Source organism: Microcaecilia unicolor, chromosome 7 (genome assembly GCF_901765095.1).
Source record: "Microcaecilia unicolor chromosome 7, aMicUni1.1, whole genome shotgun sequence".
Classification (NCBI taxonomy): domain Eukaryota; kingdom Metazoa; phylum Chordata; class Amphibia; order Gymnophiona; family Siphonopidae; genus Microcaecilia; species Microcaecilia unicolor.
The window spans coordinates 268399875-268414533 of NC_044037.1; the positions used below are offsets into that span (position 1 = coordinate 268399875).

Here is a 14659-nt window from a genome sequence, read left to right on the forward strand (position 1 = left end):
ACTTGAACGAGCATGGAATAAAACAAAAGATGAACATACACTCAACACATGGAAACAAATACAATGAAAATACAAATACGCAATAAGACAGGCCAAAAGATTATACTATAAAACCAAAATAGGGACAGATAGGAGTGGAGGAGTGGCCTAGTGGTTAGGGTGGTGGACTTTGGTCCTGGGGAACTGAGGAACTGAGTTCGATTCCCGGCACAGGCAGCTCCTTGTGACTCTGGGCAAGTCACTTAACCCTCCATTGCCCCATGTAAGCCGCATTGAGCCTGCCATGAGTGGGATAGTGCGGGGTACAAATGTAACAAAAAAAAAAATTATAAAGACAAGAAGAAATTATACCAACTCGTGAACAAACTCCTAGACACCAACTTGGTCAATAAACAAACCACAAAATCCATCTGAGGATCTAAAAATTGAAATAGTGGGTCTGATCTTAACAATGGTTTATTGACTTTTTCTCCAGGAACTTGTCCACATCTTTTCTAAACCTGGAACATACTGACAGGCTTGCTAAGCATTTTTTTAAAACTACAGATATGTTCATAAACATCAATCCTTCTCTGGGGACAAAATCTCTCCGACTTACATATTCCTCGCTGTCTGACGGAGAGGTATTTACCACAGAGGGAAAGCATCTAGCTTCAGATTCATCTGCTGATTTGTCAGTTGCATCTGGAAACAAGAACTTAAGAGAACCAATAAGAAACCATCTGTTAATATACATTTTCTTCAGACACATATCTTTTATAACATAACAATATATTTTTTAAAACTATTTAACATGAATTCTCACAACCTCGTGCAATATAGGGTGGGCAGGATTATTTAAACACCTATACTATTAAACACGTATACTATTATTAAAAAAACATATGCTTTTGTCACTGATAAAAATAGGCTTCACAATACTGCAGGAGGGAGGGATTCATCACACACATTTATTTTATAATATTGACAGAAACAGGTGAATCTGAATATAAAACACACTATCCTTAAATTGGCAACATCCACTAGTTCACTTTATTTGATATACTATCTAACATGATTAAGGTGTTCATTTTCAAAGCACATAGATTTACAAAGTTACATGGAGGTGTATTTTCAAAGCAAAGGAACTGAATGGTCTTCCTCTCATTTGCTGCACTGAGAATCGGTAGCGCGGCTTTGTAAAAGAGGCCCTAAGTGCTTTGAAAATGAGCCGATAGTAACCTAGGTAACTTTGTAAATCTATATGCTTTGAAAATGAGCCTCTATGTGGTTTACAATTTAAAAAAACAAAACAAAATTTCATACTGGGAATGATAGATAAGATAGAGGTAAAAGGATTAGATGGCCTAAGTTACCTAGTAATTAATAGAAAATAAATCAGCCAGGTAAACTTATACTAGCTGACATCTCCAGGGTCAATATTCAAAAGTACATATCCACTTGCCAGAAAAGTGCTGCTGATCAGATTATTCAGAGGCACTATCCAGAGAGTGCTGCTAAATATCCTTAAAGATTGCCTCTGTGCTATGTTAAGTCCGAGGGAAGAGTGTGGGCAGAACCAGGGTAGTCATGGAACTTATCTGATAGTGGCAATATTCAGTCTGCTATTTGGACAACCGAGATGGAATGCAATCCTAAGTTATCTGGATGGCAGACTGAATACTGCCACTATCTGGATCAGTTCCGGTGCCAACAGCCATATCTGGATACTCAGTACCAGCTGTTATCTGGACAGCAGCACTGAATATTTTTTTCACCACTGTAGCAAAAATGTTTAAAAAACATTGACCGTGGTGGGTGAATATTGACCTGAGTGAAATTTACTGGAGAAATCTGTCCACTTCTCTTACCTCTGCTAAGTCATCTGTACTCAGCCTAAACCTATTACGCAAGTCTTGAATATTTGCCTTCCCCCCTCCCTGCTAGCCCCAACATAAACATGCTACCTCTCTCAATGCTCCATCCATCTCACTACCACTTAAACTCTCTCAATTCTATCCTCCCTCTCCTGAAAGGGATGTTTATTGAGGGAACAGTGACTATTAGAAGAGGGTTATGAGTGTTGCTGGGGGGGGGGGGGGGGTTTGAGTCAATCCCTCTCTTCCTTTCCATTTTCCTCTCATACCTATTTCTCTCCCCCCCTCTTCCTTTCTTCCAGAAAAAATGGGACCCCTTACAGAGTTTCAAAATGCTTTGCAATTGTTTAATTAAATACGACCTTTGAAAATACATCATATAATGTTTTTTTTCTTAGTTAATTCATAATTTGTGTTCAAAGTGTCCTCCTTCAAACTTGACACATTCACGAAGTCTTCAAGCTTGTGGCTCAATAAATTTTGCGGTTTCATCATTAAGAGCTCTAAGTATTAGAGCTCCATCCTGTTGAAAAATAAAGTACTTAGAAATGTCTTGAATTTCAGGCAGAAGTTTCTACTGCAGTAGGATTTTATTGGGTTATTTGGAAAAATGCTGGGGTCCTGCTTTTTTCCCCAACATCGTGTAGTTCCTGGTTATCTTGCCAGCACATCTAGTACTGCTTACACTGATAAACGGGAAATGGAGACTCATGGAAAATCCCATCACTGAAGCTGTTGTGCTGCTATGAGTCTGCCTCTTTTGTCTGCCAGTGGGCCTGGGAACCATAATAGCATTTCACCAAATTACTGAGCATATACGTAGGCATGGATTAATAAGACAAAACCAGCATGGGTTTAGTCAAGGGAAACCTTACCTCACCAACTGACTATATTTCTTTGAAGGGGTGAGTAAATATGTTGACAAATGTGAGCAGTCAATATTATGTATCTGGATTTTCAAAAGGCATTTGACAAAGTACCCCATGAACAACTCCTAAGGAAATCAGAAAGTCATGCGATAGGAGGTAGAGTCCTAGTGTGGATTAAGAACTGGTTATAAGATAGAAAACAGAGAGTAGGGTTAAATGGTCAGTATTCTCAATGGAGAAGGGTGGATAGTGGAGTACCCCAGGGGTCTGTGCTGGGACTGCTGCTTTTAAACATATCTATAAATGACCTAGAGATGGGAACAACTAGTGAGGTAATTAAATTTGCCGATGACACAAAGTTACTCAGAGTTGTTAGATCTCAAGAGGATTGTGAAAAATTGCAAAAGGACTTTATGAGAATGGTAGACCGAGCATTCCAATGGCAGATGACACTTAACGTGAACAACTGCAAAGTGATGCATGTAGGAAAGAGGAACCCAAACTATAGCTATAAGATGCAAGGTTCCACAATAGGAGTCACTGCCCAGGAAAAAGATCTAGGTGTCACTGATGATACGTTGAAATCCTCTGCTCAGTGTGTAGCAGTAGCTAAGAAAGCAAATAGAATGTTAGGAATTATTAGGAAAGGAATGGAAAACAAAACTGAGATTATTATAATGTTTTTATATCAATCTATGGTGCGACTGCACCTTGAATATTATGTGCAATTCTAGTCACCGCATCTCAAAAAAGATATAGCAAAATTAGAAAAGGTACAGAGAAAGACAACAAAAATGATAAAGGGGATAAGATGACGTCCCTATGAGGAAAGGCTAAAGAGGCTGGGGGAATATTTTCAAAGCACTTAGACTTACAAAGTTACTTGTAGAGGTGGGGGGTTCCCTCCTCATTTGACAGACAGCACTGAATTGTTTAGACAGTCACCCGATGTGTCTCGGCAAACTCCACAACAGTGGCAGTTTGTGACTGCTCAGTCGGGAACTCCATGATAGGGCATCTGCAGCTCTCCTTAGGTGTCCTGGGCATGATGAAAATTGACTGGAAGTTCTTAATGCGAATGTGCCTGGCACAGCCTCAATCGTTCCAGTTCAAAACACACCTCTGAGCTGCTTTAAGGGCTTAAATAAAAGCTGTTCACAATCTTTCCCAATTTAGCCATGAATGAGTGAGCTCAGACTCCTCTGTGCTATGTCCTATATCTCTAAGCACGTGTTTTTTTTTTTTTTGTAACTTTTGTGCTAAGCTCTCCTGCTACTTGCCAGGGACCCCTTGCTTCATATAGTTACAGCTCTCCAACTGTCCCAGGAGCCAATAACAAGAAGCTGAAGATATCTAGTTGCATGGTGCCCAATTAGGGCAGGCCACACAAGTCTTTGTTTTCTGTCTCCATCTGCTGGTTGATGGGAACAAACTCACTGGTTCTGGACTGGTCTGGTTCAGACAATAAAGAATGTGCATTCACATTCACAACTTGTTGTGCCAGGGTCTATGTATAAGCTAGGAGTGGGAGATTTACCAGGGTGGATGTTATCATGTACTTGCACCCCACCCTCTAGTTACAGAGCCACATTCCTTACTGCTATTATTATATACATAAAATATATACCACAAATGAATATGAAATGCAAAATATACTCAAAATGGACTGTGCACTGTGGGGATATATTATCATGATTGCTTACCAACAGAATAGCATTTAGAACTTCATTATTTAGTGGAGATTCTTCTGCTCCTCTGTGTTTTTGAATTTTTTTCTTTGCACTGTGAACCATACTTGTGACAGATAACTTATGGATTGGAACTGGTGCTGGCTCAGTGAGTTTTGACAAAGCATGGCTTATGTCAGTTGTCTCTGTAAAAAAACTACTATTGTTACTATATTTTAAGAGTAGTTAAAGTATCGTTTTCAAATTATTGATGACGACAGATTTTTTTCACCTATACAACTATGCTATGTATGAACCCTGTGCTATAAATTAACAAAATGCCAGATGGCAGATAAACAAAAATAGAAACTGCAAGGATCCTGCTCTGATAGAGAATTAATGCTCACAATCTGGGGGTGAAGAGCGAAGAACGTTAATCTCACTGCTTTTGTGTGCCCTCTAATGGACAGGAATTTAAAACAATCAAAATAACTCAGTGTATACTGGCTAGATTTTGGGATAGGGATGGGTAATTGCAAAGGTAATTTTCCTGGGTAATTTAAGCAGTTACCAAGGCAAATTGCTCAGGCTGAAATGACCCTTTCAATGAACAGCAGAGTATGCACTTTGCTGTGCTAGTGAGGACAGAGCCCAGGACAGGTGATAATGTAAGAAATGGAACTTCTGAGATGAAATTTCATTTTGAAATCCCCATTTCCTAATGGCACAGAATTTTCAAAGAAAAACTCCATTTCAAAACTGCTCAAGTACTATCCACTGTCATTAAAAAATAAGGAACAATTTGAAAACCTACCTTTTCCGTTTTCTTCAAAAGCTGACCGTCCAAGCAGCTCATCAGTTGATTCCTTTCGGCGACAGAGTTTGAAAAATTCAGTTAGGAAATCGCCTACCAAAAAAACACAAACAAACCCAAATATCTTATAGCACTATCCCATCGGTGAGAGGGAAATCAATTTGCACAACTAAGCAATACATCTGAGAATTTTGTTTGCAACTTACCCAACAAACACTGAGGATTTTCAGCTTTTCTGACTCTCACAGACCACTGGGGAGCTTGGATGGGATCCAAATCACTGCACAAAGAGGATTCACACACTTTTTTATTCATTCAAATTGTTTCTAAAAATATTACATATTTTGTTTACTTGTAAATATTGCAGACCTAGCTTGGTCACTGGTTTTTCTCCTTATACCAAGCATCCTGAAGGCCAGGGAAAAGGGGGATATGATAAAAACAATTACCTCAAAAGGTATCAATAAGCTTATGAGAGAAAAGAATAATTTAGTGAAATAAAGTAGTAGAACAAAGGTTCATACAAAACTCAAAATGAGTTTGCTCTCACCATCTCCACTGGGAGGCTGTTTTATCTATCATTGCTTTCATAAACTTAACAGGAACTGCTCATACTAATACTTTATTATTGTTAATGCCCATATTTTACTGAGATAATTTAAGCATAACAGCAGCACAAAAAAAAAAGAGATAACCAAGACAAATACAAATCAAGTATAATAGATGAATCTTTCAAACCTTTCAGAGTATAATTAATGGGTAAGGTACATAAGTACATAAGTAATGCCATACTGGGAAAAGACCAAGGGTCCATCGAGCCCAGCATCCTGTCCACGACAGCGGCCAATCCAGGCCAAGGGCACCTGGCGAGCTTCCCAAACGTACAAACATTCCATACATGTTATTCCTGGAATTGTGGCTTTTTCCCAAGTCCATTTAGTAGCGGTTTATGGACTTGTCCTTTAGGAAACCGTCCAACCCCTTTTTAAACTCTGCTAAGCTAACCGCCTTCACCACTTTCTCCGGCAACGAATTCCAGAGTTTAATTACACGCTGGGTGAAGAAAAATTTTCTCTGATTTGTTTTAAATTTACTACACTGTAGTTTCATCGCATGCCCCCTAGTCCTAGTATTTTTGGAAAGCGTGAACAGAAGCTTCACATCTACCTGTTCCACTCCACTCATTATTTTATATACCTCTATCATGTCTCCCCTCAGCCGTCTCTTCTCCAAGCTGTATAGCCCTAGCCTCCTTAGTCTTTCTTCATAGGGAAGTCGTCCCATCCCCGCTATCATTTTAGTCGCCCTTCGCTGCACCTTTTCCAATTCTACTATATCTTTCTTGAGATGCGGCGATATACCACCTTTATGTGGTTCAAAGTGGTTTATAATTATTATATGCAGGTACTTTTTCTGTCCCTAATGGGCTCACAATATGAGCATTTTACCTGGGGCAATGGAGGGTGAAATGACTTGCCCAGAGTCACAAGAAGCTGCAGTGGGAATCAAACCCAGTTCCCCATGTTCTGAGCCCAATGCATTAACCACAAGACTATTCCTCCACTCAACTCCATATTTTATATTTTCAAGAAAGAAATATAATTTAACTACAGAAAACCACCCAATATAAGAAACAAAACCAGAAGACTAGAAAGTGCAGTTACTCACCTGTAGTAGGTTGCCAAGGACAGCAAGATGAATATTCACATTGATGGGGTGATATCATCCCATAGCACACTAAACACATCCCAGCATTCTTCCCTAAGCTTTTGGAAGCTACCTACCTACCTTGCATGCGTACGTCTTCCCACCTGCATTCGACATGCAGGACCAGTTCAGTTTGATACAATAGCTGAATTCAACTCCAAGAGGAGGTGGGCAGGGCAATGTGGCCATTCATCCTGCCACAGATGAGTGCCTTCTCCAAGGACAAGCAGAATGTAATATACACATTAATGGGAATCCCAGGCAGTCTTAAAAGAAAAGGAGCGTACAATGAGAAAGACCTATAATGAAAACAAATAACGGTAACATAGAAACAAATGGGCCCGGAAGGAAGAGATGGAATCTAGACCCCAAATACATTTTGAAGGACAGCTGTCATGTCGCGAGTCCGTTCTAGGCAACAGTGAGTTGTAAATATGTGAACTGAAGTCCATATTGGAGCTCTGTAGATCGCCTTTATGGAGGCTTATCTCAAGTGGTCTAACGACGTAGCCATGGCTCTGACACTGAACTGTGTCATGACCCTCCAGAGAGTCAGCCCAGCGTGGACATAAATAAAAGAAATGTAGTCTGCTAGCCAAATCAAAAGAGTGTGCTTACCAATGGCAGCTCCCATCCTGATGGGGTTTAAAGATACAAAGCTGGCTGGCCTTTCTGTGAGCTTTATTCTGTTCCAGATAGAATGCAAAGGTTCTCTTGTGGTCTAGTATGCCATGCGTTTTCACCTTGATCGGCACGTGGTTAGCGGGAACAACAGACTGGTTTAACAAGACTATGGAGTCAGTATACCAAACCTTTGATACTGACTCCTATTTTTCTACTGTCAGACCCCAACTCCTACTATTTACAGTAAATCTAAGAGAAATCTGAACATAGAAACATAGGATATTTCTTTATGTACAAAATTAGGACTTATAGGCCACAAGATATATTTATTTTGAAGTCAGAACAAAGAACCTGAACAAAAGAAAAAAAATGCTGTCAAATAAATATGCCAGGGATTGGAAGCTGGGATACAAGAGGTACTCCTCGTTCTGAATAAGGATGGCTCCGAGGTTCATCATGTGGGAAAGAGCCCACTTCAGGTACAAAATAGGTATCTGTAATATGTAAATTGTTTTGACTGTAACCACAGAAAGGCAGTATATCAAGTCTTATCCCCTTTCCATTTTCATGATTTCTACATTCTGACACAAGAGGCTCAATCCCGTGCCTCTCTGCTTGTTGACGTAGTACATTGCAACATGACTGTCTGTCTGAATATAATTTGGTCCACCACCCAATCCCTGAAAGCCTTTAGGAGGTTAATTTGGTGTTGGATCTCCTGAAAAGACCAAGAACCCTGGGTGTGGAGCCAATCTACATGAACTCCTATCCCAAGTTGGATGCATCTGTCATTAGTGTCTTGTGGGGTTATGGAATTTGGAATGGTAGTTTCTTATCCAAGCTACAGCATATTAACCACCAGAGACCCCTTCAGAAGGTGCGGCAGTTATGGCATCCTGAAGGTTCCCTGTGGCTTGAACCCACTAGGAAGGCTGGGTCCATTGAGCTGGCCTCAAATTGAGGCATGCCATAGGAATAATATGTATGGTAGAGGCCATATGGCCTAGCAATCTCAACAACAGCCAAGCTGATACCTGCTGACTCTGGTGTACCTCTCAAAGGAGAGGCGAGAGTCTCTATTCACTGGGTTGGGAGGACTGCACTGACTTGAGTTGTGTCTAGCAGGGCTCCAATGAACTCTGTTGGGCTAGGATGAGGTGGGACTTGGGATAATTTATTACGAACCCTAGTAGCTCTAGCACCAGAATGGTTTTGCACATTGATTTTCACACCTTCTTCTAATGTGTTCTTGACCAGCCAATTGTCTAAGTAGGAAAACATGTGCACGCCTTGTCTGCGTAGCAATGCTGCAACTATTGCAAGATACTTTGTGAAGACTCTGGATGCTGAAATGGGATATATGTGGATGTTGGTATAAGCATCCTTTAAACCTAGAGAGCACAGCTAATTTCTTTTCTGAATCATGAGGTGTAGGCTACCCAGGGAAACCGTACTTGTGAGGGAAACAGAGAAACCCCAAGGAGTTCAGAATAGGTGTGTAAATAATGGCAATTAGTCTACAGAAAATTTTACTTTTGTGGACACTGTAAAAGGTATAGCCCTGACACAATTTAATATGTGCACCACAGAAATTAATCTGAGAGTAAGTCGAAGCCATCAACATGGATTTTATCTGTTGGAGATGTTCACTACATTTCGACTGTAACCCTGATCCTGGCATAGAGTGTGCAGTGACCCAGCAGCACAGATGATTCAAGACAACTACAGAGAAGGGGAATTCTATCCTAACTCAGGATTTCCAAGGCTGATGTGGCAGGCTTTTATGTGATTGGCAGGATTTTGTCAACAAATACTCCTAGCCAATGCCTGTCCATGCTGTCCTGACATGAAGGACATGACTGATAAGAAACTGCATATAACGCCATGCTATCTCCAAGATCCATCTCTGATGTTTCATCTCTTGCCACCGGACCCTTTATTATTGTGGAGTGGAAGAGTCCATTGACATCTACAGGTCGTATATTTATAACTGGGTTAGTTTGCTTTCGCCAGAATTTGGAGTGTTTGATAATCAAAGGCACCGTGCTTGCTTTCATGCTGGTGGGGGGGGGGGGGGGGGGGAGGGTTTGAGAGAGGGGAGAGAAGCTTCACCTTTGAGAATAGTGGGTCCTCTGTTGCCTTCCACCAAAATACCTCCTGGATGTGGAGACTGAGCTAGGAGCAGGTTGGGGTAATGACTTGATGAGGTCACTGACCACCTCCATTTTGTCACCAAAAAGATTGTCTCTCCAGTATGGAACATTTGCCAGCTTCTATTGAACTGTTGGTTCCAAGTCTGAAGCACACAGCCAAGTGAGTCTGTTCAACTCAACACCCATAGTGGAGGATCTAGACACCATATCAAAATTATCATAAGTTCCCTGGACCATGTACTTTCTGCACTCTCGCTCTTTGGCTACTAACTGATACAGTTCTTCAGACTTCTCCTGAGGAAATGTGTCTGCAAACTCTGTCATACTGTGCACAATTCCACAAGCGCATGCTCATTACAAGCTGATAAGAAGCTATGTGGGAAGCAAGCACAGTGTTCTGGAAAATTTCTTCCTAAAAGAGTCCAAGGTCTGAGTCTCCCTCCCCAAGGGCACAGAGAAGTGAGACAGAGCTCTTGGCTTTTTTGAAAGCTGGGGTGTCTCCCACTGCTTTATCTGTACAAGCTTAAGGTTCTATGCATGGGTATTGTCCAAGATTCCTTGTAGAAGGCGGGGGGGGGGGGGGGGTCAAACTGAAGGGTGTTCAATGTCTCAGCCCTGGGTTCATCCTCAGTCTCTAAATCAAATAGAACAGACCTAACCATCTCCCAAACAAAGTCATAAAAGGAGAGCTCCTCTGGAGGCAACTTCCTCCTTTCATACAGAGAGGAGATGTCTGAGGGAAGACCATGGGACACCACCTCTGACAGAACCTCTGGCCCCTTTCTCAAACACCCAAAAGCGGACACAATCAGACTCATAAAAGTACTCCCCTGGAGACATGCGAGTCTCTGCCTGCCTCATGTGACCTGATACAATGCTGGGCTGGGGGCACCACGGTACCACAAACTTCCAGTGCCTCAAGAAAGTCCTCTCCTTCCCTGTAGGACAAGAGATTGACACTGGTTTGTGCACATCAGTTCTGATGCCCTTGAGGCCTCATCAAATATGTACTTCCCACAGGTAATGCATTGGCCTTCAGAATAGGTTGGAATGCCTAAGTTGTCAGCATCAAGGGCTTCCAAGCTGTGGATTCCTAGGAGGCAAAAGGATCCCCCTCTCTTCCTGCAGCATGGCCCAGAGTTGCTCTGAGAGATGTCGTCAATGAAGGCTGTGGATCAGCCGGATTGATCATGTCCTTTGAAGTTAATGGGTTAGTACTGGTAACCGGCTCGATGGAGGCTAGCACCCTGGTTCAATTCCTGGTAGGGTGAGCAGCCCTCATATCGGTGGAGGCTCAAGGGCATTGGTGACTTCAATACCTTGTTTCAAGGGGAATTAATGACAATGTTTCTTGGCTTCTGTTCAATGCATGGCATTGGAGTCCCTTGACATCGACGAGGACAATATTGAATCCTTTCTTGCCCTCGTAAGGGGATCAGAGGATGCCCAAATATGATGGCCACTATCAACGCTTGATGTTGATGTGTCGTCCTCAGTATCCAATGCAACTCCTGGAGCCATAAAGACTGATGCTAAGTCAAAGCACTGGACTTCTCAGCACCAAAAGGTTGTCTGTGCAGCTTCTCTAGACCTCATCACTTCTTGACATTTGTGAACAGAGTTTACAAGAAGAGGAATTATGATCGGGCCTCCAGGCACTAGTTATGGTGTCTGCATGGGACATGGTCCTGTTGCACTTGCAGCACTTCTTAAAACCGCTGGGAGTTTTTATTTGGGACTAGGAAAAATAGATGAAACAACAATGAATGGTCAATGGTGAAAAAGTCCTTAACTGGGTGCCTGAGGCCTAAGGGGCATAGAGGATCAGGGAAAACAAAGAAAAAAACAACTTAAAAGTTCTGAAAAAAAAAAAATAAATAAAAGGGAAGACAGAAGTCAATGGTTCCGCATGACGAACTTACACACTGTAAGCAAGTCAGAACACCACCACAACTATGATAGAAAAACTGTCAATAATGCAAGCTGTGTGAAAGGAGAGAAAACACGTCCACACTGTTCCACGGAAAAAAAAAATGGACTGAGTTAGCCCCGCAGTACAATGGTGGGCAGGAAGACACATGCATGCAAAGTAGGCCACTTCTAAAAAGCTTCTAGAAGAATGCTGGGAAGTGCTTACCATGCTGGGCTCTGTCAGATAACATCACCTCATCAGTGTGGAAAATTAAATCCTGCTTGTCTTCAGATAAAGAAAACAAAGACTAGAAATAAACAAAACAAACAAACAATGAAGTGTACGAGCCAGATGTTGAAAAGCTTTTGTAATTAATGATCGCATACTTGAAGGACTATATCTATTCTTGCTCCTTTCTTCTATTAGATCTGCTATTAACAAGTCATAAATTGAAGACTACCTTTGTTACAAGCTTGATGACAGAACCTTGTTTTAATTTGTTGCAATTGTGTATCACCCTGCAGTTACGAGATGATTAATCTCTTTAGCCATGCTAGAACAGGAATCTCTACTTTGTAAACTAAAAGGAAATTTCCAGGTCACAAGTACCTTTATGAATTTTTTTTCCAGAAAAGAACTAATCTATGGCAATCCTACCAAGAAGTGTGCCAAAGCACTCCACTCACAGTTTCTCCAGTATGTCCCAAAGACTGAGAGATTTTCTAACAATGAGTTAAGGTACAATTGTAGCCATTCTCTTTTTTTCATATTTTTTTTTGTATTGTGTTTTAGAAAAGGTGCATTTTTTTTTTTAAATTGCTGATTTAATACTTTTAATTTTTCACAAAACAAAATTATAGACTTTAGAACTCAGTTCCTGCATGGAAGTACACTTAGCACAAACTTCCTTCATTTGAGATACTGATCCCAACAGAGCTTTTTAAATATTTCTTTACTCAGCTTTATTGACTCTCAGAGACCACCACAATGTACATATTTTCATCTGATCCCACTGAGCTCTACTGTGCATCCCTCCAAAAATGTAGAATCAAGAGCTAGACAAAATACTTTTAAGAGATCTCATCAATGAGTGCTGTATTTATTTCCATTAAAACACTGCCTTTCACGCTAATGATCATTTCTTCACCTTCCTTAAATTCCTTGCCATTTTTCCCACTCCCCATGCAGAAGCAACATATATCTAAAAAAAGCAAACTTCTATTCCAAAACTGTTTAAAATTTGGCTTAAAATTCAAATACTTACGAATAAACATCATTATCCACAATGATACCTTCTGTTAGGCAAGGCCACGTTGTTGCTAAATGTAGCTCACTGAAAGTATATGCAAGTCAATTAAAATATATTTTTGGACATATAAAATTCTTACAACTGAACAGATAACTTCAAAATCCATACCACATCTAAGTTTGCATATTCTATATTTATAATGGTTAATTTAAAACACTGGGCTTAAATATTGCTTCCTAATTAGAGAGATGAAAAAAAATACAACCCCTGAATTCTAATCTAAACCCTTGTAAGAGAAAAAAAAAAACATAATGACTAAATAATACTGAGGATCCCACACAGGATTATACAAAACAGTTGAAAGACCTTATCAAAACATTCCCAAAACAAGTATAGCCACATCTAAAGAAACTCATACCAAACCATCCTTCTAATGGCACATTCTACATGCTACCCAAAATCCACAAACCTGGAAACCCTGGCAGACCAATCATATCTAGTACTGGCACACTCACGGAGGAACTATCTGGACTTGTAGAGGGGATGCTGAAACATTTTGTGCACAAGACAAACAGCTTCATACAAGACACCACAGACTTTCTGAATAAATTAAAAAAATATAAAGAAGTTACCACAGGGTACCCTTCTGGTCACAATGGATAAAGAATCACTATATAATAACATTCCCCATGCAGATGGCATAGCTGCACGTGAGAAACTCCTAAAAACATCCACATTGGACCATCAATACTCACCGGAAACTATTACAAAATTAATCAAATTTATTCTAACTCACAACTATTTCCGCTTTAACAATGATATCTATCTACAAATCATGGGCACTGTGATGAGCACCAGGACAGCACCCCAATATACTAACCTCTTGATGGCTGAACTGGAAGAGACATTTCTGAATACACATCAGACCACACCCCTAAGATACTACTGGTATATCGACGCCATTTTTATGATTTGGACTGAAGGGGAAGAAACTCAAACAAATTTACAGTTCTTTCAATACCTACCGTCCTACAATCAGATTCAAAATGGACTACTCCAGAAAAAGTCAATTTTTTGGACACCACAGTTTCAATCAGCAATGGCTACATACAAACATCCATTTACAAGAAACCCACAGACAAATGCAGCTACTTCCACAACTCCAGCTTCCACCCTTCACATACAAAAAAAATCCATTATTCACAGCCAAGCCACAAGATACCACCATATCTGCTCTGACCCAGAGGACAGAGATAGACACCTCAAAATCCTGACTGCATCCTTCAGACAACAAGGCTATAAACCCAAAATAATATCCAAGAATATTGCTTCCTCCCTCAAAACACCCAGGGAAAATCTGCTACAGTACAAGGAAAAGAAAGCCACAGACGGAATCCTTGTAGTGACATACAACCCAGAGCAGGAGGATGAATTACTGAAAGGGATATTCTCATCCCCACCAGTACTGGCCTTCCGACAGCCACCCAACTTAAAACACAAGCTAGTGAGAAGCTCCCAACACAGACTCAAAAAGGAGAGAGTGGCACACATCCTATATATCCAGCTGCAAACTATGCCAAAACATTTCACAAAATCCCACAGTCATTCACAAAGGAAAAATATTCAACATAAAGGAATCCTTCACATGCTCATCTTCCAATGCGGTATGCATCATTCAGTGTAAAAAATGTGATGAAGGGTGCTATATTGGAGAAATAAGCCAGATGCTAAAGAAGAGATTTAATTTACATAAAGACATCATATGAAAAATGCCAGTACCAACCAGGATGCCACCTCTGTGGGACAGC

The 14659-nt window shown here is 40.6% G+C and overlaps 1 protein-coding gene across 1 annotated transcript in view; it reads right to left on the reverse strand.

The window, feature by feature from the left end:
- Positions 1-14659, reverse strand: part of RAB3GAP1 (RAB3 GTPase activating protein catalytic subunit 1) — a 134166-nt gene that overhangs the window by 83113 nt on the left and 36394 nt on the right. Inside the window, exons 10-14 of the mRNA XM_030209160.1 lie at positions 12867-12935; positions 5413-5486; positions 5207-5299; positions 4429-4598; positions 599-697 (exon numbers count right to left, since the gene is read on the reverse strand). Coding sequence (XP_030065020.1) covers positions 599-697; positions 4429-4598; positions 5207-5299; positions 5413-5486; positions 12867-12935 — 505 coding nt within the window. The remainder of the gene's footprint in view (positions 1-598; positions 698-4428; positions 4599-5206; positions 5300-5412; positions 5487-12866; positions 12936-14659) is intronic.